The following is a 27,751-nucleotide window of genomic DNA, read 5'->3' as shown; positions in this document are numbered from 1 at the left end:
CGGTTCACAGAATACATCTACTTACCAAGTTTCAACAGTATAGTTCTTATAGTTTCGGAAAAAAGTGGCTGTGACATACGGACGGACAGACAGACGGACAGACGGACGGACAGACAGACAGACATGACGAATCCATAAGGGTTCCGTTTTTTGCCATTTGGCTACGGAACCCTAAAAATGATAAGGCGAAGTTAATACCTAAGGTGTCCAGGTGGCGAAGAAAGGTAATTTTAGAATTTTTATTTTTTCACTCTTAAACTATTTTTACACATCTTTTTTTATTGTGAATTCAATGGATATAAATATTTTGGTAAATATATTTTATTCAGGCGAAGTTGGACACCAACGGTGAAGTTATGGTTCCCTACGGCAAATACTTTTTCCAACCCAGATATTCAATGAATTGCAACATTGATAATGGGGTTTGGTCATAAGTAGAGATTATTATTAATAAGTACGAGTAATAACTATGTGTTACATCATTGTCTATCAACCTGACTTACGATTGCTGACGGAACAGAATACATATAACAAGAAATAGTTAACATACCTGACTTACTGATAAGAGGCTGGATTTTATATCGGCAAAATAGGTACTGTAGTTAGATGGTATTAAGAAAACAAAAAATGGAACTGCAAAAAGTGACAATCTACGAATTTCTTGTCTTTTGAAACTGAGAGTTAGTGACCGGTCCAGTTTTAACGACTATGCGATCCTTATGCTCTTTAGATGAAATTTTTCGAATTTTAAATTCTTAACTTAAGTATTTATAAGAATGGGTTATGACAAAAAAAATCGAACCTATCTTTGGAAACTCCTAATTTTTTACCCTGGAATCAAAAAATTAAATTTGATTCACTAGCTTTTTAGGTTCCGTACCGCAGATCGTACTCTAGGTTTAGGTAGGTACGGAAACATTATGTTAATTCACGCAACCGAGCAATGCATTAGTTTACCTTAGGCCTATAGGTACTAACGCTCTGCATAATTGCTATTGGCTGCCGTAAATCATGTGACTATCGCTGGCGGGAAATTTCAAACTAACATTGGGTTTTTCGTGAAGGACGTTCGGGGTTTTCGGCACTATTGTATTCTGAAACATTTTGGATACCAACGATATGGTTTATTTGGTTCCTTTATTAAGGCCGCTAGGTGTCGGGCTATAACGGTACGCATACAATACAAACCTCAAACTAGGTGTGATAATAAGAAAACTGACTGCATAACAACGAATAAAAAAACGGTCTAGCGAGAATTCGCCTTAGTGAACAAACGAGAAACAGAATATTGTAATTATTTTTACAATTAATTGAAAAAAAAAGGGTTTACAAAAATATAATCCAAATTCACCTTCAGTACGTAAGTAGGTAGGTACATAACTTCGCCTTAACTCCTTCGCCTAATAATTAGTCAAAATACATGCCAAATATGTACTAACTTCTAGATATTGAATCACACATTTAGGATTAAATAAATTATGATAGGCTAATTTTTATAATCAATATTATTTGAGCAGACGAAGCTGGACAATAAAGGCGAAGTTAGGGCATGTGAGATTTTTCTAACTTTTTATGTATTTGCATTAAACATATTTTTATTAACAGTTTTTAAGTATATTCATTAAAATTGTAATTACAATGTTTTTGTAGGGGACCTTGGGTACGAATATCATATTCAGTCAAGTTGAAAACTGCAAGGGCTCTTTGGGTACAATCACTACTGTACAATTTTTTAATTTTCTCCATGCAGTCCAGATCCATTTTTATAATTTTTTTGTTATTCAATTTATTATTCATCTTATTGTCAGACCGAGTTTGAAGTTTTTTAAAGTTTTTATAGACAAAACAAAACCTTAAAATACATTTATTTATAAGGCCCTTTAATATTTTTAACACGCTTTTATTAGGTCGACCTGTATGTAACTAACTTGTAATGGAATCTTGCAAGTTAAATTTGATCCACTTCCCGGTTTCCGGTTGAGTTGAAATTTTGCATACACATGTAAGTCGGGTGACAATGCAATATTATGGTACCATCGAGCTGATCTGATGATGGAGACAGGAGGTGGCCATTATTAGGTCAACCTGTATGTAACAACTTGTAATGGAATCTTGCAAGTTAAATTTGATCCACTTCCCGGTTTCCGATTGAGCTGAAATTTTGCATACACATGTAAGTCGGGTGACAATGCAATATTATGGTACCATTGAGCTGATCTGATGATGGAGACAGGAGGTGGCCATAGGAACTCTGTGATGAAACAACGCAACCTAATTGTGTTAGGGGTTTTTAGAATTGTCTCGATGAGTATTAGTTGTCTGTCGTAAGAAAAGTACAGTCAGCGTTAAAAGCGTGTACCAAAAATGAAATTTTTGCAAAAACTTATTTTTATTCATTGTTGAAGCAACCATACCTAATATACGCTGCGAAAAGTCAAATGTCTACCTATAGTAGGTACCTACCTGTGCCTGATACAGCCTTCTGACCAATAAGTCCTTAAATGCTATAATTCCTGTAGTTGTAATTATTTAAGGTCTCCAAATATTATTTAAGATCTCTCTTCCTATAGCCACCTCAGACCTCATAGCCACGCATATAGACCTATTCTAATCTACGATGAGTAAATTCACTAAAGTAGCATTATTAACTCTTTGTTATATTGAATAGATAGTATGTATATGTAGGTAAAAAAATTATTTGTTAGCTATACCTAGGTACTTGTTTGTTTGTATGTAATATTTTGCTACTATCGCATTGGGTTCAACCTGATGATAATTGTATGTGTGGAAAAAATAAATAAATAGGTATATATGGACATAAAAATTCTAATAATAGCTGCGGTCTTTTTGAGCCCTTTAAATAAATTTAATTTTTATTGATTGAATTTTTTTTTTGTAGTTATAGCTACAATAAAATGGCAAACTCTGTTAGAACTTAACCTGTGAATATGGTTTGTGACATTCAGCAGTTAAGCTGACAGATAGACGAAAAGACAAAGTGACAGTCAAGGCTTAGTTAAAGGGTTTGGATCTACAAATTGAAACAATTTCAAGTAAAAAAAGATTTAAAAAATACTAAATTAATATTTGGCCTACAATTATTTTATAGGTACTGCATTGTTAGGGCTGCCATCCGTACAGGTTTCCCCAGATTTGTCCTAGTTTGGAGGCATAGTTAGTATTCTATTTTTATACATAACATTAATATTTATGCTAAATATCTATTGTTACATCGAAAAAAGTGCTTGCACATTGCACAATTTTCACAGCCAAATTGTAATGTATGTGTATTTAATTATAACAAAGCATTACACAACCATACTACTGTTTACACTCGGCAGATGCAATGGTAAACAATTGTCACAACACTAACATGTCAATATTATCATTAAATGATAATATATCATCAAATTTTGATGTGTAATCTGAAATATAATACAATACTTATATATTTTTTATAACTGAAGATTGGGCTTTATTAAGATTATAAAATGACCAATTGTAAATTAAACTATCAACCATTATAAGGAAGGTGTAAAAAAAATTATAGTCTTTGCAACCTGATTGGGCTACAATACAATAAAGACCAGTTGATTAATAGTTTTTTTATACATACAATGCTATTAGCTGCTTTGTTATGTACATTGGAGTATTTTGACCTAAAATACTAAGCCGTAAAACCAAACAATCTATTTGATTTCAAGTAGCAACTCAATTGGTGTCAATTGATGAGTTCAGTTTGTTTTGTAAATAAACCAGAAATAAGTGGCAAATTTCAATTTTTTTTTACTCTATATAATGTTTGCTTATTGTAGTTAGTTGACCTGTTATAATATACCTACTGATAAAGATTACTAAATAATCAGGAGTTAGATATATATTGGTTACCTTAACTGTTTCTCCATCGCAGGCAAGTGTGACATCACAGAGGGCTTCCCTCTGCAGCAGGCTGGCGAGCACGTCAGTCAGGTTGGTTGGGTGGTTGTTCCAGCGCAAGCAGAATTGCTGGTCCATTGCTGCTAGTGTCAGTGACCGTGCTGCAAATAACAGTTAACATCATTCCACTCATTCTACATGGTTCAGACACAAGCTTTCAATATAAAATACTAAACCAGTTCATTGCAAAAATTATAATGAACATAAAATTTTATATAGACAGTTTTTCACTCACAACAACCCTAAATTTGCGTTACATTATTTAAACAGCCGGTAATTAGAGACGTGCGCCGGTTATCAAATTTACATTAAGATACTAAGTGTGTAAAAAATTGGCGGCCATAGGGCCTAGATAGGAGAGCGCAGAGATAAGTGACATCAGCGGCTCGAATTAATGGGGGCCGCGGGCTTACTGTACACCACATTGACAGTTAGCCGCCGACACATGTCTACTTGTTGCACGCTCCAAACAAGAACCATACATTATGTAATTTAACTCCAGAAGGCAGACGGCGGGGCCAGCGACCCTACGGGACGCGGAAGCCTCTAGCCGCTTCTATAAACGAGTTTAAAAAGTAGTACCGCTGGCCAAAAAAATCGCAACATGCTGACACCGTTATAATCGCCAAGCTGGATGTCCCAGTTGCTAACACCACCAAACGCGTGATTTCAAGAATTCGAGGATGCACCACTATTTGTTTCTTTTCACAGACCATCCCGCGCCTATAAAACTAGGTGACCTGAGGACGTACGGGATTTCTAAACGCGTAGTTGTGTCAACTTTGGCAAATCGTAGCGCCATTTGCCGATCCCTATCTTAGAATCTGGGTAAAAACTATCAATCAGCACTTTTTTTTTTTTCTAACACCAGACTAATTCACAATCACAAACCGAAATCGATTCCGGGACGCACAATAAGTCAATAATTCCTAACTCACCATTTGCAAAATTTTTGCCATCACAAACGCCACCCGACCCCTACCTTGCACTGTCTTTTTGACCACACACACATCTCGATTTCCGCAATGTTCACGGCCTTCGGAATATCTTTCACATCAATCGGCCAGTATTCGTATTTCGCAATGCGAACTTCATGCCTTACAAGTTTAGCGCTAAATTTAAATTGCCAGGCAATAATTTCATGGTTATATACGTCTATTTTGCACTTATTCCGAAATTGTTATAATTTTATCACTCAGGATTCACCAATTAACAATTTCAAGTCGAGAAAATACATTTTTATGGATTTATAAGGTCATATTTTGGAAATTCCCACGCCCATAGATACAGAATTGAGGTTATAACGCTATCAACAACATTAGGAAAGAAGTACGAAATTTACGTTTTTAAAAGAAACTTAAGATAAACTTAATGCTTCAAATTAATTTCCTAGCGAATATAACAAAAATTTTGATTGTGTATCACTGTGATTCCATGGTTATCACTTTATTAGCATTGGCCTTGACATTCTCTCAGTTCATCGCAAATTTGCACATCCGTGCATTGCGCGTACATGTAGCGCCATCTGTACAAACTTTTAGACGTAGATATAACGGGCAACCATTCTTCGTATATTGCTAATATGGACACAGATGGCGTTATGTGTCTTGAAATATTTTTTCTAAAATTAGGTACGCTTTTAGTGGTGAAGCTAAAGCTGCGCTTTTAGTTCTTTTAAAAGGCGAGGAAATATAAATACGTTATAAAGTAATCAGAAATAATAAACAAGTAGGTATTTTGTTACCTGTACTGTATTGTTTAATAAAATACCTGCATAAGTGGATTTTAACTTTTAAAAGTTAAAAAACCTAACATTTATTGGGTAACATATTATGTAGTTTCATAGAACTTATTTTGATGCTGTAGTAGCGGCAATGTTGGCCGAAACGTTAATGCAATTGAAAATGTTGGCCATTTACCATTATAAATTGAACCTTAAACCGTAACGGACGATTACAGTTTACGGTTCAATTTATAATGGTTAATGGCGAATATTTTCAATTGCATTAACGTTTCGGCCAACACTGAGTAGCGGTACCTAAGCATTATTCGATTTGCCCCTTCGGCGTAGGTTCAGTTATTCATTGGTCATTGAACTCTAGCTAGTTGCCGTATGAGATCATACCTAAAGGTCGTTAAGTACCTCCCTACCTACAATAGTTATTAATTGTTGGTAGGTACTTGTTTGTTACTGGTTTTAGGACGGTATAAACCTCTGGGTCAACCAAATCTTGTCAGTAGAAAAAGGCGGCAAATTTGAAAAATCGCGGGTTAGCAACACTACGTTTGAATTAGTTTGAATTATTCAAAAATCGTGTGTCATTTATATGTTATCTGTGGAACTGTTTTGTTTACTTTTCATCGTTGTTCGATGTACATTGCTGCTTTTTGTTCGTTTCCTAGGGATACCATACTTTAGTTTGCTTTACATTGCTACTGACATATCCGGCTTGACAGACTATATATAAACCAATAAGAATGGCGAGAGGAGAAATTTCGGCGGGAAAGACTCTTTGAATTAACTGAATACATTTTAATCACTAAAGGTAAGTAAAGTAAGTAATTCAGTAATTTATTCATATCCGTCTAATAGGTAGGTACATAATTGGTACCTACCTATAGTCTGTCATACAACTTTATCAGTAGAAAAAGGCGGGAAATTAAAATTTCTATCGCCCCTCGCGCATACATTTTTTTTAATTTGCTGCTTTTTTTCTACTGACGGAAATGGTTTGACTGACTAGGTATACCTAATAAGGGGGACGTTAATATTTTATGTTTCATATGTAACGATTTTTCGACCCCCAGTTCGAGACCCCTCAAATCTCATGTAAGATTTTTATGACGAAAATTAGAAATTACTTCATTATAATGCGAGTTTTAGTAAAAATACGTAAATTAATCTGAGTTTGATCAGGTACTCACATTATTATTTCTATCTATCTTTTTCAAACGTTGTTCTAGGAGATTTTGTTTGTTACCTACCTAATACCATTATGATACGGATAAGCTATAGGTAATTATGTTCGCAACTAATAATATAAGTAGGTATGGTATATCTTTAGGTGTTAGTTTGGTACCTATTAGACGGGTGCTCTAACGGTACAGAGGTAGGTATACGTACCTATACTGTATACCTACTGTATAACGGTAAAGTCCTCCTATGGGCAACAATCTGTTCATTACCGCGAGATGAGAGTGGCTGTCCGTGTCGGGTGGTAATGTAATGCAGTGCAAATGAGTCAATCTCCCTGTGCTGGACTGCCGACCCGACCGGACTCGGCGCCATTTAGGAAATCGGTTCGCTCTTAAACGGCAATTCAAGTTCGATTTATTTAGTAAATTCCTTAACCAACGCCCCGTATAATTAATACCTTAATTAAAGGATATTGTCTTTATGCACTGATACCTACATGCTTTTTTATTGGTACCTAGTGAAACTTTTCGTTTCGGCTAAGTTATACTGTAAATACCTATAAAGTCAGTGCCGTACTGCCGTTAATTTCAATTTAGCTTTTATTATAATAGGTACGTATTTAAAAAAGCCTTTCACGTTGCTATATATGTCTAGACGCAGGAAAATCCTGCACTTCATCCATTCATAATACTTTTATCTACAAACAGAAATTGCACATGTTAAACACAAAAGTGCTAAGAGAGTTGTTAAGACACCCCATTATAGGTACTTACAATATATATTATGCATGCCTGCTAAGAAAAAACATATTTGATTCGAATCATTGCTGATATAAATATCGTGTTACATAGTTACAGCATTTCACATTCGTTACTTTATAGCACTCGCCATAAGCGGCACCGCCGTGGCAGACTTACCTACAGTTTTGGAAATAAATAACAAAGATAAGGAGCATGTGCGCAATATAAATCGTAAGCAGGTACCATACCTACTCGCATATAAATTTGATTGCGTCTTATTGCGGACAAAAGCGTTAAAATAGTACGGTTCGTAAAATCTCATGTCGAGTTCCGTCAGATAGTCCAGTCATTATATCCAAAAAACCGACCCTACCCGTGAATAATCAGTTCTTGGTTTTTTTTTCGTAGATCCCTCGGGGGGGTCACTGGGAGTGTAAATTCAAAAAGTAGATTGAATCAGGCTCCTGTGTATATTCGAAAAACGGTTTTTCTTGAATGACTCGGCCATTTTTAATTTTACAGTAAAACCGTGAGGACAAAAATTGTAGGAAATTTGATTCTCTACAAGTTTGGTCTTCACGGTTTTACTGTAAAATTAAAAATGGCCGAGTTATTCAAGAAAAACCGTTTTTCGAATATACACAGTGACCCCCCCGAGGGACCTACGAAAAAAAAAAATCCAAGAACTGATTATTCACAGGTCAAAATCTATAATGACTGAACTAAGAGGTGCGAATACGTGGTGACGCTGTTGCAAACTAATCATTATCAAGGAAGGAAAGTCGAGCGCGGTGGCGCTACATTTTCCAATCTAACAATAGAAATTCAACGGATGCACGACCCTCGGGACGTTAATCCATCTGTATGTAAATTGTCCATGAAATACCGCCTTGCATTCTTCAGCTGCGGGCACGTGACAGGTACGTCAGTGCCTAATAAGACGAAAAACAATCTCCTTAAATTGTGCTGCCTTTTCTTCCTCATTATTTCTTCCACAAAGATAGAAATAGTACATACATAGCATTGTAGCTAGAGGGGCATTAACGGTACGTTTTATCGGCCACTATTATTTTTAGGTACCTAATTACTTAGGTTACAAAGAATTAGCAAACAGAAGTTGCAGTGGGCTGGCCATATCTCACGAAGAACCGACAACCGCTGGGGTAAACGTGTTCTTGAGTGGAGACCGCGACTCGGCAAACGTAGTGTAGGACGCCCTCCGACCAGGTGGGATGACGATCTGCGAAATACTGCAGGCAGATGCTGGATGCGGCAAGCTGAAGACAAGGCGCTTTGGTGCTCTTTAGGGGACGGCTATGTCCAGCAGTGGCAGCAGTGCAGCAGTATAGCCTGATGATGATGATGATGAATTACTTAGGCAGGTTTATAAAATTGACCATCAGTATGCAGCAGATGTCTGAATCTAAAAGGGGTATTTTCAGGCCTCTGCAGTGGACTGGACCATTTTATTAGCTCATCCTGACCGTGTGTGAGGGTGCCACGTTGCTACTGTACTAAGAGCTTTGATTAAATTTGGCATTCGAATTCCAAATGGACGCGAGACGCGACTGCCACTTGATGCGGCCCATTTTTTACGTTACACCTAATGAAACCTAATAGGACATTATGATAACAAACAATTCTAGTTGCGTCTGGCTGAGTGAGTAATTAAGATCGATATTTGAGAGAGGCCGTTGACTGATTTTAGAGTTCGGAGACGTCTCCTAGCCATTACTAGGTGCCTATTTGTTACAGAGAATGGCGAACTTTTATTGCAGAACGAATCAAATTTTCTAAAAAAGTAGTTACGTGACCGTGTCCGTACAGTTGAGTATAATACATTAATATTAGGTAGGTACGTGGCTTGCTATCCCGATTATACCGCGCGTAGTAACTGATTGGTGGTAGGTACGATCTTTAATTTATTGTAAAAAACATTAGGTATATTACTAAGAACGGTGTCAACATGTTACCAACGTAAAATACTTAATATATATTTATGCTTACCATTTCACTGAAGTAAGGTAGCATTCGCACAGGCCAACTACACGCTCCTTCATTGTTATGTTGAGGTGAGAACGCACCACAGGTAGCTCGAATCCCCTCAAACTATGGTTAAAATAATCATTCGCTTAGCATGTGTTATTGTTGTGAGTGTAATGTACCTAAAATGTCATTCAATAGAACTTGCTAACTATGTAAACAAACCGCCATACTAAAATTGACACTAAATGTCAATTTACTAGTAACTTTTGTTTACATTGTTAGCAAGTTCTATTGAATGACACTTTAGTGTATGACGTAATCAAATGTGACAATCGTACAAAAAGCCAAACGAAAAGTAAAAACAGGACAAGTGCGAGTCAGACTCGCCCACCGAGGGTTCCGTACCTACTTTTTAGTATTTGTTGTTATAAAAAATAAATAAAATAAATAATGGACATTTTTACACAAATTGACTAAGCCCCACGGTAAGCTCATAGAAGGCTAGGGTTTGTGGGTTATAGCTGCAACAGACATCATCTGTGTAATTTCAACTGTTCTACTACGGTTCATGAGATACCTACAGCCTGGTGACAGACAGACGGACAGACGGACAGTAGAGTCTTAGTAATCCCGGGTCCCGTTTTTACCCTTTGGGTATACGGAACCCTAAAAATGTAACGGGATGACAGATGCTACAAAAAGTCATGTGACTATTTCCATTCATTATATAACTTTACTAGCTGTTGCCCGCGACTTCGTACGCGTGGATTTGTATATTGCTGGTTACATATTCTACATTAGCTTAGAACATTATGCAGCAAAAGATAGCAGTAGGGACTGTTAATCATTTGTTAATTATTATACACAACCTGGCTACGAAGTTTCAAGCCTCTAACTGAATAAAATTGTTCTCGATATAATCCCTCTCAACCTCGAGCATATTTTCAAGTCCACTATTTAGTAAAACCTACTACCTAACTACCTATTTACGAAGTTTGAAGTTCCTAGCTTTAAATAAAATTTGATCTCTCTACCAACTTTCAACCCCTTCTTAAACCTTTTAGGGGATGAATTTTTAAAAAAGGGGAACACCCAAATATTCCGAAATATGTTTTTCCGACTTTCATAACCTCGATTTTCATAATCCCGATTTTTTATATGTCCGAAATATCGAAATTACGACTTTGAAAACCACGAAAGAAGAAAACCACGACTGTGTTATTTCCGAATACTTAAAATCCGATTTTCATATGGACGAAAGCTTAAAGTTCCGATTTAGAAAAAATCCGAAAATATTTTTTTCCGAATTTGTCTATTCCGAAAAATCATTGACCGATCGGAAATAAAGTAATTCGGTATTCAGAAATTCGATCTTTTGTAAACTCGGAATAATGAAATTCGTGATTTTCAAAATAAGACTTAAACGCACTTTTTTAAATCTAACTAACCATAATCCGAATCGGAGTACCCCACTATCCACGTGGTCTTGTCTGTCCTACCCCTAGAGTGTAGTAAAAAGCCGGAGGAGCGGAGGGGAATCAGCCCTCGCCCGCCGTAGCAAAGCCCGGCGAAGAGGCTGCTAATGCCCGTAGCGCCGGAGCAGATGCTCCGTAGATGCCCGTAGCGTCCAACAAAAAAACTTTTGCCTAGGTTAGGTTAGAACTGCAACCCCACGAAAACAAACTGTTGCCAGAAAAGTGGATTAGGTTAGGTTAGAACTGCGACCTCACGAAAACAAACTGTTGCCAGAAAAGTGGGTTAGGTTAGGTTAAAACTGCGTCCCCCAAGAAAACGAACTGTTGTCTGAAAAGTGGGTTAGGTTAGGTTAGAACTGGAACCCCCAAGAAAACGAACTGTTGCCAGAAAAGTGGGTTAGGTTAGGTTAGAACTGCGACCCCACGAAAACAAACTGTTGCCTTAAAGGTGGGTTAGGTTAGGTTAGAACTGCGACCCCACGAAAACAAACTGTTGATCGCCGAATGCGACCAACAAGCCGAAGCTGCGTAGGCGAGCATTTATTGTGCCTGCGCTTTGATACGCAAGGGCGAAGGGGCTGCTTTGCCCGTAGCGCCGGAGCACGAATCGATAAATTCGGAATTAAAAAAATAGGGATATTTAAAATAGGAGTCACGTGGAATCGGAATTAAAATTTTCGGAATAATGGCATTTCGGAATTCGTGATTTCAAAAATCGTAAATGTTAAATTCGGTGTTTATCACTATCGGGATTTTTATATTCGGAATTATGTGGTTCGGAATTTTAAAAAATCGTCTTTTTTGCTATTCGGAAATATACACTTTCGTGGTTTTCATCGTTCGTTAGAGCTGCGACCTCCTACAAAAACGAATGGCTGTCAGAAAAATAGGTTAGGTTAGGTTAGAGCTGCGACCTCCTACAAAAACGAACGGCTACCAGAAAAGTAAGATCAACTGCCATAAACATCACCTTTAATTAAACTTGATAGCTTTATGCCACCAAAACAGTATGCAATACATTTATCGGCGAAATCAATATTCGATTAAAATACTATTATGATCATCAACAGTATGCCAAAATATGGTTCTGGATTATGAAACTCTGCGAAGTGATTGTATGCTAAATGATACTATGCGAAAGGTAATTCTGCCAAACGACATTTCTGCCAAGTAACATTATGCAATACAAATTTATGTCAAAAAACTTTCTGCAACACATTAGTAACTCTTCAAGTCCCGCACACAAAAAAATGTTTGATCTCCATACAAACTTTCAACCCCTATTTAACTCTTTTAAGGGATGAATTTTTAAAAACGCTGAAACTACTTTTTTTTGTATTATTATAATATGCCCTTATACAAAGATTCAAGTCCCACGCTCAAAAAAATATTGGATGTGCATACAAACTTTCAACCCCTTTTTCACCACCTTGGGGGATGAATTTTCAAAAACGCTGAAATAACTTATTTGGAGCATTGCGAGTGTTTCAAAGCACGAACTACGAAGATTGAACATATTTTGCCCCCGAGTGAAATACAAAATTTTTCACCACACCGATCCGAACTAAATATTAACTTCAAGAAGAACCCGATCTAACCTGAAGAAGATATTCAAACAAAATCAAGCCAAATCAAGTCCAAATGAACTTCATTAAATATTTATCATTCAAAATCATCATTTAAAAGTCAAGTCTACCAGCCGGCCTAGCCAAGGTTACAATCGCTATCGCTTCGACAACGAAACGCTTTGTGTCTCTCTATCACTCTTCCATATTAGTGTGACAGTGACAGTTGCGTTTCGATCGCTACGAAGCGTAAGCGATTGGCGTCTTGGCTACGCGGCCAGCTAACATAAGGAAACAACTAAAAATCTGTAGGTATCTGATTACTTTGCCCGAAATGTGGATAAAATGCAATTTTCTCATTAGTTTTTGAACAATCAAGAGAGCCTATGGGTCCGATTCGGATTTTGAACTACATAGATATATCTATTAGACATCACCAAGATACGACAACTATATTTTTAAGGTCTAGCCTGTCAAATTTGACAGTTCCGCGATTCTGGAGATACTCTTGAACGATTTCCACAATGTCTAAAACGCTCGTTATATATTTTTAGATCTCAAAATGATTTTGAAACGATCTTACTACGATAATATTTAACGTAAAAGTGACATTGGTTGCCCGAATTGGGCTTCAAAATATATCTAGTTGAAATCTAAACTACCAGGTATCTTAGACATATCGTATCGTTCTCTTCTCTAGAACGGATCTTGTTTTCCGAATACCGTGGTTTACCAGCTGGTGTGGTGAAAAATAATGTAACGGCATTACGGCATATTTAGATACCTTTCCAAGCCCTGTAAAAAACTAGTTTTACCTAAAATCGGGTTGGGCCGGGAACATATACAGACCTAACTAGGTAGGTATATATCTATGTTAATGACATAGGTATTATTATACCTACCTTATATTTTTATTTTAGCTTTAATTTTATTTAATACCTTGTTAATCGCGTTATGATAGGTACCCGATTCCAATAGGTACAGTTTGTCTGTACACTTCGACATACTACCATTTCGACATTTGACATATTTCATACGGTAAGCTTTATTCTGGTTCCTGATTTCGGAATGGTTATTTGTTAATATGACAAACATAATATTTAGTAAACAAGTTTCGTACACAAGTTAAGTTTTGGTCAGTTTAATGAAACATAAAAAAACTTAAATACAACAAGTTTCTTTTTTCGATCTGTCAAAACGTTTTGCTACTATAAAATTTGTATGAAATACTAGTAGTCAGTCAACTCACTCTTCTAGTGAAACTCTTTCTAGTTCTATACGATTTATAAAATAGAAATTTAATTGTGCCTAAAAATAACTTGTGTCTAAGGTTTCTCTAAATATTAATACATATGCTGGTGCCTTATTTCTGAGGTGAAACAATTTATTTTAAATACAGTCAACATCCCTATATTGTCTATACAGTAATACGAATCCAAATGTTTGGAACATCCCTGAATGTTACGATGTGTATGTTAATAGTGATATACTTAGTAGTGTGTTCGTGTGTGGTAAATGAACAGCGCAGCATCTTCAACATTCGCAAGAGCATCCTGGAAACAAAAAGACTTCGTTAATTCATATTTATGATTCATAATGACATTAATGGCCGTTCTACATTTAGAGCGCGAGGTGCGAACAGACGCTTTTCGCGAATGCATGATTATTTTTCGTCATAAATGTTCGTCCCATGTTTGTCACGTGACTGAAAACAACAAAAATCAGAAAACAAGAAGCAAAGAAAAGTCGAACATTGGAATCGACTTTACTCTTTTCTGTTTCGGGGCGGGCGTAAACAATGAACAATATCTACCTAAGCAAGAAGACCGAGGAGCCAAAGCTTACATTTTTTAAAGGGTCTGGAGTTCGGACAACTTCAAAAACTTCAGTGTAACAAAAATTTATTTTAAAGGTTTTTGCCATACGAATAATGGTCTAGGTGCCTACTCTATTCCATAAGGACCTTAAAATAATGTAAAAAATCAGTAGGGGCTATCAGTGGGTATCGTACCCAGGGCCGGATTAACCCTAAGGCAGAGTAGGCAACTGCCTATGGGCCCCGCCTCGGCTAGCGGGCCCCGGCGGCCCCGCGCGCGCCAAAAAAAAATGTGTTTGCCAAGTTTGGCATATGGCCAAAATTCATAAATATTTTTTTATGTTACCTACTTATACCTAATGTCCAATATCAGTTTCTCAGACACACAATCATCAATTGATTATGTAAATTATGTTATTTTATAGCTTTTAAAGTCTGTAAATCGAGCTCGAATTTCAGGCTCCCGAGGGCCTAAAACCTCATTAACCTGTCGAATCCCACGATATGACGTCACCACAAGCGTTCTGGCTCATATATGAGCCGTGGGAGCTGATAGATTAATGAAACTTCGGCCCTCCGAGTAACTCTTGTATGACACATATATTATTGTTGAGTAACATTTGACGATTGGTTCTTATCAGAGCGCTGCTTTGATTCATTGATTTCAGAAGCTTAGCCTTTTGCCTCGCATGAAAGCTCACCTCGCTGGTTATAAGTACGCTTCGGGCTTGTTAAGTATGTGGAGATTGCTGAGCTCGACCTTCAGCCTCACTTTTTACCTCAATTTTTGGTTCGCCTACCAAATCTCTTCTTCAGCTTAGCTTTTGGCCTCGCTGCGCCAAGCTCGGCCTGCGGTCTCGCTTTTTAATACAATGGACATTGGTTGTCGTCAGTGATCTAGCTGAGCTTATCCTGAAGCACGGCTTTGACCTCGCATGAAAGCTCACCTCACTGGGTAACTTCGGATTTTTAGGCCTTTTTAACACGCTTTCTTAATTTTTTCACAAAAAATTTCGCGCTCGCTGCGCTCGCGATTTTTATTGCTTTTCCGATTTACTCTGTACTTACATGCTAGTTTGACTGGTTAATGAATAATCATTTAAACACATGTAAAATCTTTATTGTTAGGTTAATTTTAATCATGTAGCTCATTATGGTCGGACAATCGCTGTTCAACCTCGCAAAATATTTAACTACTTATTGAGAAAAAAGAGCTCTCCCCACACTGGACGCAAGGAGGAATTGGCAAAAACTAATATAAAAAACCTTTATGTTCACGCAAGAGCGAAAAACACATTCGGCATGTTCGGATCGGCTCAACCGACACCTGAAGTGTTGAAATTAAAACCGCAAACTTACTTGCCTGTACTGAACAACTGAACTTATGTATGCAGAATTAACTGTACGGGGGCCCCGAGCATTGCACTGCCTAGGGGCCCCGACATGCTTAATCCGGCCCTGATCGTACCTACATAACAACAAGCATACGGAGTACCTACCTTTGTAGCAATTTAACTATGAAGGGAAGACTTTTTGCAAAAACTGAATAAACGGCACATTTTTGTTGTCTTTCGGAGTGATTATTTCCGAATAAAATATGCTTATCAAAAATGGTTCTGGGAAGACCCCTATTCGTTGAGAAAGACCTATCCAACAACACCCCACACTGTAGGGTTGAAGCTAAAAAAAATCCCCCTTTTGTGTAGGGGAGCTACCCTAAAAAAAAATTTTGTACTTACTAGTTTTGATTGTACGACTTGGTCGGGATCAGTAACGATCAGGAAGCAAAGCCGCGAACGGACAGACGGAAAGACAGACAGATCCATGGACATGGCGAAACTTAAGTGTAAGGGAACCCCTTACAGTTGACTACGGAAACCTAAAATCAAAATCATTTCACCCTGACATTACGCTAATGAGAGTCTATCACGCAAAATAGGCGCAGGACGTCGAGTTGCGGAAAATCGCCCGTACTACAATACAATACGCTAATGAGATACTAAACTTTGGATCTGTGAAATTATGAATTAATAAATAAGTACAGTCAGCAGCAGAAGTTGCTAAGCGGGCGAGGTCGGGGATAGTAAAGTAAAAATAACAAATTACATAGGTATTTGAACTAAAATAAAAATTGTCAGCTGTAAGATAGATGGTCTCGTCTGGTTCCTACGATACACCGCCGTTCTGGGCCTAAGCTGACAATTTTTCCACCGAGATACACCCACCTAACATTTTATTTATTTACAGCATACGCCACCCCTGGCCCACCCACGTAACAAATACTGGCACAAAGTTTCGTAATAGTAAGTTGTTATTTTGTTGGTATAAAATTTGGAATAATCCATTCAGCCATTTTCAATTTGAACATCAAACTGAATGCATTGATACCATATTCACCTATATCTGAGACGACATGAACGGGAACTAACCTAAAACCTGATTTGCCATCCTACTATAATAAAAAAAACCGGCCAAGTGCGAGTTGGACTCGCGCACGGAGGGTTCCGCACCATCAACAAAAAATAGAGCAAAACAAGCAAAAACGGTCACCCATCCAAATACCTACTGACCCCGCCCGCGTTGCTTAACTTCGGTCAAAAATCACGTTTGTTGTATGGGAGCCCCACTTAAATCTTTATTTTATTCTGTTTTTAGTATTTGTTGTTATAGCGGCAACAGAAATACATCATCTCTTCTTTCAACTGTCTAGCTATCACGGTTCGTGAGATACAGCCTGGTGACAGACGGACGGACGGACGGACAGCGGAGTCTTAGTAATAGGGTCCCGTTTTTACCCTGGGTACGGAACCCTAAAAACTATCAAAGAGATCGCGGAAGATGAAGCGACGTGCGATTAGTGCGCCTCTGTGACTGTGACACTAAAATGGTTGATGCCCTGTGTAAAACTACCTAAAGTTTGTTTTGAAGGTTTTGGGAAAAATGCACTTAATCTCAGAAAGTTAGATTATGTTATTGGGGTAATAATGAATTGTACTTTACGAAAGCGACTGTACGAAAGCGACTGCCATCTGACCTTCCAACCCAGAGGGTAAACTAGGTCCGTATTGGGATTAGTCCGGTTTCCTCACGATGTTTTCCTTCACCGAAAAGCGACTGGTAAATATCAAATGATATTTCGTACATAAGTTCCGAAAAACTCATTGGTACGAGCCCGGGTTCGAACCCGCGACCTCCGGATTGCAAATCGCACGCTCTTACCGCCAGGCCACCGGCGCTTAATTAGTTTTAATTTATTTGTAGTTTTAGTTTATTTTAATACTTATTAAAATTAGTTTATATTTAATATGTTATTTAAGCCCCTTTGTTTCCCAAATACATTAATTGTAATTCTGTGGAAATATTTTTATAGAAGTGACAAAAGATTTAGATGGCGTCTCTATCTTTTTGGTAGATGCTCTTTGCCATGAAAGACATTTTGTTAAAATAGAGTCCACTAAACGCTCATGTACCAAATGAATCCCGGGAAGTATGTACCTATGTAGGTACATATTCGGTAGGTAATACCTCTATGACCTATGTAGGTAGGTAATATTAAATTTAAAGAGGCGAAGGCTCTTGTTATTGGTAACCGTTACTTAAAAAGTACCTACCTCAATTTTACGTTAAAATTATAGTTTTACCACAGAATAACTAATAGTACTACTTTTACAAAGAATCAGTGTGAATTTACAAAATTAGTAAGAGACGCAGTGTACTTACGCACTGTCCGTTGTTTAACGTTCTAAAATTTACCCAATTTACATAATAACTAATAATAATAAATATTCTTTATTGCACCACAAAGAAAAAAAAAATTAAAAACAAATTTACAATGTAAATGAAGGTAGCAACAGGCGGTCTTATCGCTGTAAGCGATTTCTTCCAGACAACAGATTTATAATCTTCTTGCATTGTTGGGTGACTTGGATGTACGGACATATGAATCATAAATTGAATGTTTCCTTTTAGTAAACATTAACATTTCGCTTAGACCAAAGAAGTGTATCTTATTTAACTTACCCTTAGTAGTTAAATTCATCCGGACCTCTTCAGCGCTTGCAACCAATCAACGCCGATTTATGCAGGCTTATTAATAATGGTCGGTATGCCGGCTAATTATCCTGCGAATTTCCGAAGTACTCAATCAAGTGTCATGAATTAGGCATACCTATACATATGCATATATCTAACCTATACGAGAGCTACTCGGCGCTGTTGAGCGACCGCTTCGTTACAATCAGTACCAGGAGAGCATACTTCACAAGGTGACTACACCACAGTTGCAATTTAGCTTGTGTGAAGCAGAAATTTGATGTCAGAGGTGTAAGTGTAAGCATGTTTGCTGTTCCACAACGTAACTGAAGTGTATTTGTGTGGAAGTGTTTCTGTGTGAGTTAAATACTCGTATCAGTTTAACGTACGTTTGAAACTGAAGTGTTTGTAGGTATTTATAAGCTTATAAACAGTTTGTAGTAAGTAGTTTGTGCCTGGTTTTATGTAGGGACAGTGATTTTCAGAACGAGAAAAGTAAACTGACAGTACTAATAAAAACTATTTTACGATTCAGGCATTTCAGGCATATTTACTTCTAAATATGTATAATATTAATTATTCTGTATGATAATGAGGTAGGTTAGATAATTTATACGATGTTTCAAGTTTAATCAGTGTAAAAATATGAGCTGGCAGATTGTTCTTACATTTGTTGCGATGATATCTTGTGGACAATCTGAAAAAAAAAGGAAAAAATATGTTAAATAGGTACATACATATATCATTAAACTTCAAATCATTTATTTACAAATAAGATATATACAGTGGTGTTACTAAAAGAAATTAAAAACTAGCTTAAATCTAAAATAGGCCCTTGAGGCATTGTACCAATTACCATTATTTGATTAGGTAAGCGAAATCCGAGTTCCTATAAAAAGATTTATAAAAGGATATGGATCTTACTTACAGGCAGACCTAGTAGATCTACCTTCGCACAATCATCATCAACACATACCTAATACCCCAAGTGGAAAGTAGGTAGGTAGCTGATAACCCCTCGGGCTGCAAGAAGCCTAGAAAGGGACACTCTCCGACAACAGCGCATATATCAATTACTTGTTGGGGGGTATTGTTGACCGGTATTGTAACAGTTTCTTTCTTTTTTAGAATTCCGTACCTCAAAAGGAAAAAACGAAACTTATATAGGATCATTCGTGCGTCTGTCTGTCTGTCCGACCCCCTCCCCTTTATCTCCAAAACTACTAGGTCTTAAATTTTGAAAAAAAAAAATACCTACACAAAATAAGCCTAGTTCTTTACCTATAGATGACAGGAAAACCTATTAGAAATGTGCAGTCAAGCGTGAGTCGGACTTAATGTACGGAACCCTCGAACCGCGAGTCCGCCTCGCACTTGGCCGGTTTTTTTAATTAATTTTATTTTCCATTTTCAGTCAAAACTTAACGAAGAAGATAAATCGTCAAACGTGAAATATGCTTGATTTGTTGACAAAATTACAAAAATCCCTATACCTATTGGATTGTATTGTATTGTACATTTGAAGAGTTCCCTCAATTTTGTGTGGACCATCACATCATCAGAACTAGATGTTGACAAAAATGGGACCTGCTTTGGTACTATACATATATGTATGTACATATTTTTGAACAAAAATAAATAATTTTCCAAATCGATTCAGAAATAACAGAGTTCTGACGTAGCATAACTTACCTATAGGTAGGTAGATTAAAAAAAAGCAGCCAAGTGCGAGTCGGACTCGCCCATGAAGGGTTCCGTAGCAGCAAGTAACATAATAAAATTGCGGTTTACGATTTATGACATGTTAAAAAAAACTACGTACTAGATCTCGTTCAAACCAATTTTCGGTGGAAGTTTGCATGGTAATGTACATCATATATGTTTTTTAGTTTTATCATTCTCTTATTTTAGAAGTTACAGGGGGGGCACACATTTTACCACTTGGGAAGTGTCTCTGGCGCAAACTATTAAGTTTAGAAAAAAAATTATATTAGAAACCTCAATATCATTTTTCAAGACCTATCCATAGATAGGTTTGATGAAAAAAAAATTTTAGAGTTTCGGTTCTAAGTATGGGGAACCCCCAATATTTATAGTTTTTTTTTTCTATTTCTGTGTGAAAATCTTAATGCGGTTCACAGAATACATCTACTTACCAAGTTTCAACAGTATATCATCATCTTCCTCGCGTTGTCCCGGCATTTTGCCACGGCTCATGGGAGCCTGGGGTCCGCTTGGCAACTAATCTCAGTAATTGGCGTGGGCACTAGTTTTTACGAAAGCGACTGCCATCTGACCTTCCAACCCAGAGGGTAAACTAGGCCCGTATTGGGATTAGTCCGGTTTCCTCACGATGTTTTCCTTCACCGAAAAGCGACTGGTAAATATCAAATGATATTTCGTACATAAATTCCGAAAAACTCATTGGTACGAGCCGGGGTTCGAACCCGCGGCCTCCGGATTGCAAGTCGCACGCTCTTACCGCTAAGCCACCAGCGCTTTAGTTTCAACAGTATATAGTTTCGGAAAAAAATGGCTGTGACATACGGACGGACAGACAGACAGATAGACATGACGAATCCATAAGGGTTCCGTTTTTTGCCATTTGGCTACGGAACCCTAAAAACGCACGAATCAATAACCTTCTCCTTATTTCGTCCGTTAGTCCGTTAAAGTCTGATTATGGTGCACTTTTATCATTATTAAATACTTAACTATAGGTACTAGAATACTAGTTATCGCAATATAAATAAAATTGTATTTTTTATCAGTGTATAGGGACTTGAAATAAGTAGGTACCTATAATGTTACAAAAGCTAAGTACTAAGTAAGTAGAGTCAGACCAAGAAAAGTCTGCAGCGGATTTGACAACCCTCGCAGTGCCAGTGTTATTTTAAATGTCAAACTACTATGAAATTATGACGTGTAAATAACACTTGCACTGCGTGGGCTATCAAATCCGCTGCAGACTTTTCTTGGTCTGACTCTAAGTAGAGAAGGATGACACCTTTAACAATGGGACAAAGGATTCTATATAAATAAATATAAATAGAATATTTTTACTCCAACGCCGATGTTTTAAACTAGGTAGGTAAGTACACCTTACACAATGAAATGCGGAAAAATATAATTATGATACTCTCTAATGGTACAAATAAGTTTTATGTCAGATATTAAGAGGAAAAGGGACCACTGCTTCTCCATATAAACGTTTTCCATTTTCCTCTCTGCCTATTAACATTTTATAAAATATGTTTACATACATATGTATATGAACCACAGCTATACATGTATATACCCCTTCGTCTCGTTTAGTCTTCGTTTTTTTTTATTAGAACTGTGCATTTGGCAAGTAATATCTTCTTACACTACAAGTACAATCTAAAAACTATCTAAAAACCTAAAGAAGAATCTAAAAACGCGCTTTAGATCATGAGTCAATGATATAACGTGAGTCAAAAAGGCGACCTCCTTTTGACATAAACGAGTGGCCAAATGACCGACTTGGCCGGCAGAAAAGTTGAAATAGTAGGTATTCCAGACAACTTTTTAATCTGCCAAAATCGTCTGTCAATCCTTATCTGCAAAACAAAAATCTGCGAAATGAAATTCGACAGGGAAAAGGTAAAAACGAGAATCGTCCCGCTGATTTTGGTCCGCTGGTTCCAATCAGTGATAAGCAATAAAAGAATCCACTATTCGATTACCAAACAGGCACGCACGAGCCGCGGGATGGTTACACCGATTGACCAGCTACGGGGTACTCACACCACTATCGGATTTAATACTATCACCAAGATTTGCATGTCACAGGAACAGGACACACCGGGATACGGACCCGAGGCAAATATCGTTATGCATGTGAGGACTGCATTGTGCACTGGAGTGATACCTGGATAAATTAATTTGCTTGCACGTGGCCCACGGCCGATTATTAATATGTGCTGACTGAAATTCAAATAAACAAATCAATCGAAAGCAATGTAGGTGTGTATACTCTGTATACATACTAGCCAAATCAAGCCTTTGTTTTACTTAAGTAGAGACAATGCGAGTAACTATTAGTTTGTAGAGAATAACGCAAAATTAATATTTATCTCTACAATCCTGGACCAAACTAACTGTTTCTGTTTAGCTCAATGGTTGACTGGTAGAGAATGGCGTTAAGTCCGCTATTTGTAAGTACAAAGTTTAAATAAATAAATAGGTACCTTATTTTACTTTCTATGGCCCCAAGTGTTATGGGGAACATCGATCCGTATTCCGTTTATGGGCAACATTAGTGACAAACTTAACAGTTGATGTTAATTGTAAAAAAATTGGGGCCATGAGAAATTGGAAGTTTTGCTACGACATATTTTAAAGTTATGTGCCAATAAAACTTCCAGCATGCCCTCATTTTTATCAAAGTGTAAAAGTCTTTTGCCGGATTAAAAAAGGGTGTCCCTTTAGTTTGTCCTAATTAAACTGTATAATAGATAACTCTACCCTTTTGCAGTATTTGGCAGTGTTTGATATTTACTAAAATATTACAATTACCTGCATCCGAAACCACATCGAATTTTTGCCACGACCTGTTAGATGCATCGGATAAATAAATTACGGTTTAGTTTACCTTTGTTTTGTCGCCAATTTTTCTGTAGAATTTTGTTTCACAGAAAATTCTTTGTTTCTTTAAAATGAATAATCGAAGAAATAAAATTAATTGTAATAAAAATGTGGGATTCGATTATTCTATGAATAATTTTCTTTAAAACAAGATTCGGTAAAAAATTTGACGGTATAAAATAAGGGTACACCCATACATTACATTTAATGTTTTACCGTCATTATTTTTATAACTTTAACTTTGATGATGGTAATTATGTTATGAAACAATATTAATAGGTAAGTAAAGTACATAAATACTAATATTTGTCTGTCTGGAACATCATCTCTTCTCAACTAATAAACGTAATAAAGAATTGGATGAAAGTGGCTTTGGGACACTTTTTAAAATTCTAGGAATGCATTACAGTATTTTTTGCTCCAATTCTAATCTAAATACCTATTTAATTTGCTCATTCATGAATCATTACATATGATTGACGAGACTGTTGCATCAAAACCATTATTTCGAAAATAATGCAACGTTTCTGACGATCCTTAGTATCTATTAAGATTCTTCGTATGTAGGTACTACGGCTTTGGTTACCAAATTCATAGCGATGGTTACCTTAGCAATACATACAATGTATACAGAACTCGGTGAGATACACAATTAATCTCAAGATGTACAGTAACTAACTGAAACTTTTAATTTTTAATTTATTTCTTAGTTTTAAGTATTTTTAATGATTGTCTGATTGTCTGATGATGATGATGGTTATTTATTGTGTGTAACAAATTATATGTAATAAATTCAAATAAAAGTGATTCAGGAAGATACATACGCTAAAAAAAATTAACAAGTAAGTAGGTATATAGGTAATAATGTGTTAAAGTAAAGCTTCGTTTATTCAAATATGGTCCCTTATACGACAGAACGCATTGAACTTGGCACGACTGTAGCTTTTGGAGAGTCGTAATTTACGACATTCTTATTACTCGTAAAGTGGTTTTACCCCCCCCCCATCCTTCTCCACTTGAGCTCTAGAAATTCTTATTTTACAATCTACAAGAATCGTTAGAACTACCTACAACAAACAGTAGTCATGAAATCTGCCAGTATTTTAATAAGGCACTTATAATAGGTATAATTAAAGCTATCAAATTATGCGTTCACAAATTGTTTTAAACAAATGTAAGACAATATTGGCAATTTGTTAAGGAATGTACCTAATGTAGAGCGGCTACTACGTGTGCTATAATAAAATTAAGTAGGTATTTACCTAATTGTAGCGATATAATGTAAAATTGGGTAATTTACGACTTCATTAATTAATTTTACTTTAATTTAAGTACAGGTATGAATTGTGATGAAGTGGTGAAAAATTAGACCACATAAACTTAAGACTCGAATTCATTATAACTACCTCAGGGGGCCTAGCCAAGATGCTCTACGACAACGAAACGCTTTCTTTCTGTCTATTACTCTTACATATTAGTATTATTAGTGCGATAGAGAGACAGCGTTTCGTTGTCATAGCCCAAGCGATTGGCATCTTGGCTAGGCACCCTATCGCTATCGCTTCGCCATCGATTCGCTTTATGTGTCTCTCTATTACTCTTCCATATTAGTGTGTGATAGTGATAGTTGCGTTTCGTTCGCCACGGAGCGTTAGCGATTGGCATGTTGTCTACGGGGCCTGGTTACAAAGTCTGCCTAGGTATGTCGCCTTCGCCTGGACTCCGTTGAAGAGGAAAGTTCTTCACGGAGAGTCAAACCGAAGGTCAGGAGGCTGGTGCTAGCTGTATGGTTATTCCAGTGTGACTTTCAATCCGGAGGTCGCTGGTTCAAACCCCCCGGCTCGTATCAACGACTTGTTCGGAACGGGGTCCCTTTGTTTGACATAAAGTTTTAAGTCATAATGTATTGTTTGTCATATTATCATAAGTCCTAGTTCTGAAACCGTTAACTTTTCAGAATTTTCGTAAGATTATCCTATAGATAGGTTAGGTTAGGTTAGGCTTGTTTTATGGCAACAGTTACGCGTTTCTGAAAAAACCAAATGATGACTAATGAAAATGTGGACAAACAATACATTATGACTTAAAACTTTATGGGAAACAATAGAGACCCGTTCGGAACTCGTGTATGAACCGTAGGGATTTATCATTTGATTTTCACCAAACTATGTTTGGTAAAGGAAAACATCGTGATGAAACCGGACTAATCCCAATAAGGTCTATTTAGTTTCCCCTCTGGGTTGGAAGGTCAGATGGCATTCGCTTTCATATCGGATTAGTTGCCAAAGCGGATCCCAGGCTCTGAGACGTAGCAAAAATGCCGGGACAATCCTAGGAAGATGACGAGGCATCAATATTATACGAGGGGCAACCTGAATATTTTCAGAATAGAGAAAACTGTAATTAGGCCGTCATTCTTTCTTTCAATGGGTGCTTCGACTCTTTCTGGTTACGCATACAAATTTTAAATAGAATACTAACATAAAACTATTCACGTCTTTCCTGTAGACATAGGTACCCAAAAGTTAAGGGCTATACAGTTTAATTTGTTTATTTAACCCTTAACCACATGAAAAGGTCCTCCTTTTTAACCGCCTTCAAAAAAAAGGAGGTTCTCAGTTTGACCCGTATGTATGTATGTATGTATGTATGTATGTATATTTGTTCGCGATTATCTCGCGTTTGGCTGAACCGATTTTGATGCGGTTTTCAGAAAACTGTTTCTTACATTCTGGAGAAGGTTTTAGTATACATAGATCTGAGCTGATGCTGAACCCTGGTTGTACCTAGTGGAACTCAGGTTTGGTGCAACATAGGCTCACGCTGTTTTGGTCATCCGACACGCCTTGATGAGCACTTGGGAGAGCAGTAACCAAGATAGAGCTGATGCTGAACCCTGGATGTACCTAGTGGAACTCGGGATGTACCTAGTGGAACTCAGGTTTGGTGCAACATAGGCCCACGCTATTTTGGTCATCCATCACATCATGATCAGCACTTGGGAGAGCAGTACCCAAGATAGAGCTGATGCTGAACCCTTGCTGTACCTAGTGGAACTCAGGTTTGGTGCAACGTAGGCCAACGCTATTTTGGTCATCCGTCACATCTTGATGAGCACTTGGGAGAGCAGTACCCAAGATAGAGCTGATACTGAACCCTTGCTGTACCTAGTGGAACTCAGGTTTGGTGCAACATAGGCCAACGCTATTTTCGTCATCCGTCACATCTTGATGAGCACTTGGGAGAGCAGTACCCAAGATAGAGCTGATGCTGAACCCTGGATGTACCTAGTGGAACTCGGGATGTACCTAGTGGAACTCAGGTTTGGTGCAACATAGGCCCACGCTATTTTGGTCATCCATCACATCATGATCAGCACTTGGGAGAGCAGTACCCAAGATAGAGCTGATGCTGAACCCTTGCTGTACCTAGTGGAACTCAGGTTTGGTGCAACATAGGCTCACGCTGTTTTGGTCATCCGACACGCCTTGATGAGCACTTGGGAGAGCAGTAACCAAGATAGAGCTGATGCTGAACCCTGGATGTACCTAGTGGAACTCGGGATGTACCTAGTGGAACTCAGGTTTGGTGCAACATAGGCCCACGCTATTTTGGTCATCCATCACATCATGATCAGCACTTGGGAGAGCAGTACCCAAGATAGAGCTGATGCTGAACCCTTGCTGTACCTAGTGGAACTCAGGTTTGGTGCAACGTAGGCCAACGCTATTTTGGTCATCCGTCACATCTTGATGAGCACTTGGGAGAGCAGTACCCAAGATAGAGCTGATACTGAACCCTTGCTGTACCTAGTGGAACTCAGGTTTGGTGCAACATAGGCCAACGCTATTTTCGTCATCCGTCACATCTTGATGAGCACTTGGGAGAGCAGTACCCAAGATAGAGCTGATGCTGAACCCTTGCTGTACCTAGTGGAACTCAGGTTTGGTGCAACATAGGCCAACGCTATTTTGGTCATCCGTCACATCTTGATGAGCACTTGGGAGAGCAGTACCCAAAATAGAGCTGATGCTGAACCCTTGCTGTACCTAGTGGAACTCAGGTTTGGTGCAACATCGGCACACTTTGTTTTGGTTAACCGACTTGTCGTCGTGTGCCTATGTTGCAGAGTTCCACTAGGTGGGTCGATGAACTTTTTTCTAACTGCCTTTAAAAAAAGGACGTTCTCAGTTTGACCCGTATGTATGTGTGTATGTTTGTTCGTGATTATCTCGCGTTTGGCTGAACCGATTTTGATTCGGTTTTCAGAAAAGTGTTTGTTACATTCTGGAGAAGGTTTTAGTGTACAGTAGGTACATGGATGGTTTGAAAAACCAATTGGACCCGGTAGGTGGCCATGCTATAATTTATGTTGCTGAATCCGATTTAGATAAAATAGTGGGAGTGGGAGTCGGACTCGGACTGGGACCGGGAATGGGAGTGGGAGTGGGAGCAATATACTTACAAATCGTTTAGCACCAAAACGTCATATTATGTTGTGTCGCGATTATCATCGAGTTAGGCCATCACCAACATTGGTAGGTAGTTACTAGCCCAAAACTAAATGGAGAGCCTAACAAACTAGTATTTTAGCCTAAAACCTAAAATAAATGAAGTACCTACCTATCACTAAAAAGTAAAAAATAAAATAAAATAAATAAAAAAAATTAAAGATA

The 27,751-nt window shown here is 37.6% G+C and overlaps 1 protein-coding gene across 8 annotated transcripts in view; it reads right to left on the bottom strand.

Moving 5' to 3' along the window:
- LOC134662019 (sex determination protein fruitless) overlaps positions 1-27,751 on the bottom strand; it is an 84,635-nt gene that overhangs the window by 15,248 nt on the left and 41,636 nt on the right. For 3 of the 8 annotated variants that reach the window (XM_063518266.1, XM_063518268.1, XM_063518273.1), the window contains exons 2-4: positions 19,136-19,164; positions 18,456-18,556; positions 3,889-4,037 (exon numbers count right to left, since the gene is read on the bottom strand). In XM_063518266.1, coding sequence (XP_063374336.1) covers positions 3,889-4,037; positions 18,456-18,474 — 168 coding nt within the window. In that variant the 5' untranslated portion in view covers positions 18,475-18,556; positions 19,136-19,164. The other 5 variants (XM_063518267.1, XM_063518270.1, XM_063518269.1 and 2 more) reach the window with 5 other exon arrangements.

This window comes from Cydia amplana, chromosome 2, assembly GCF_948474715.1.
Source record: "Cydia amplana chromosome 2, ilCydAmpl1.1, whole genome shotgun sequence".
Lineage (NCBI taxonomy): Eukaryota > Metazoa > Arthropoda > Insecta > Lepidoptera > Tortricidae > Cydia > Cydia amplana.
The sequence above is the reverse complement of the archived record's forward strand: the minus strand, read 5'-3'. Positions and strand labels throughout refer to the sequence as shown.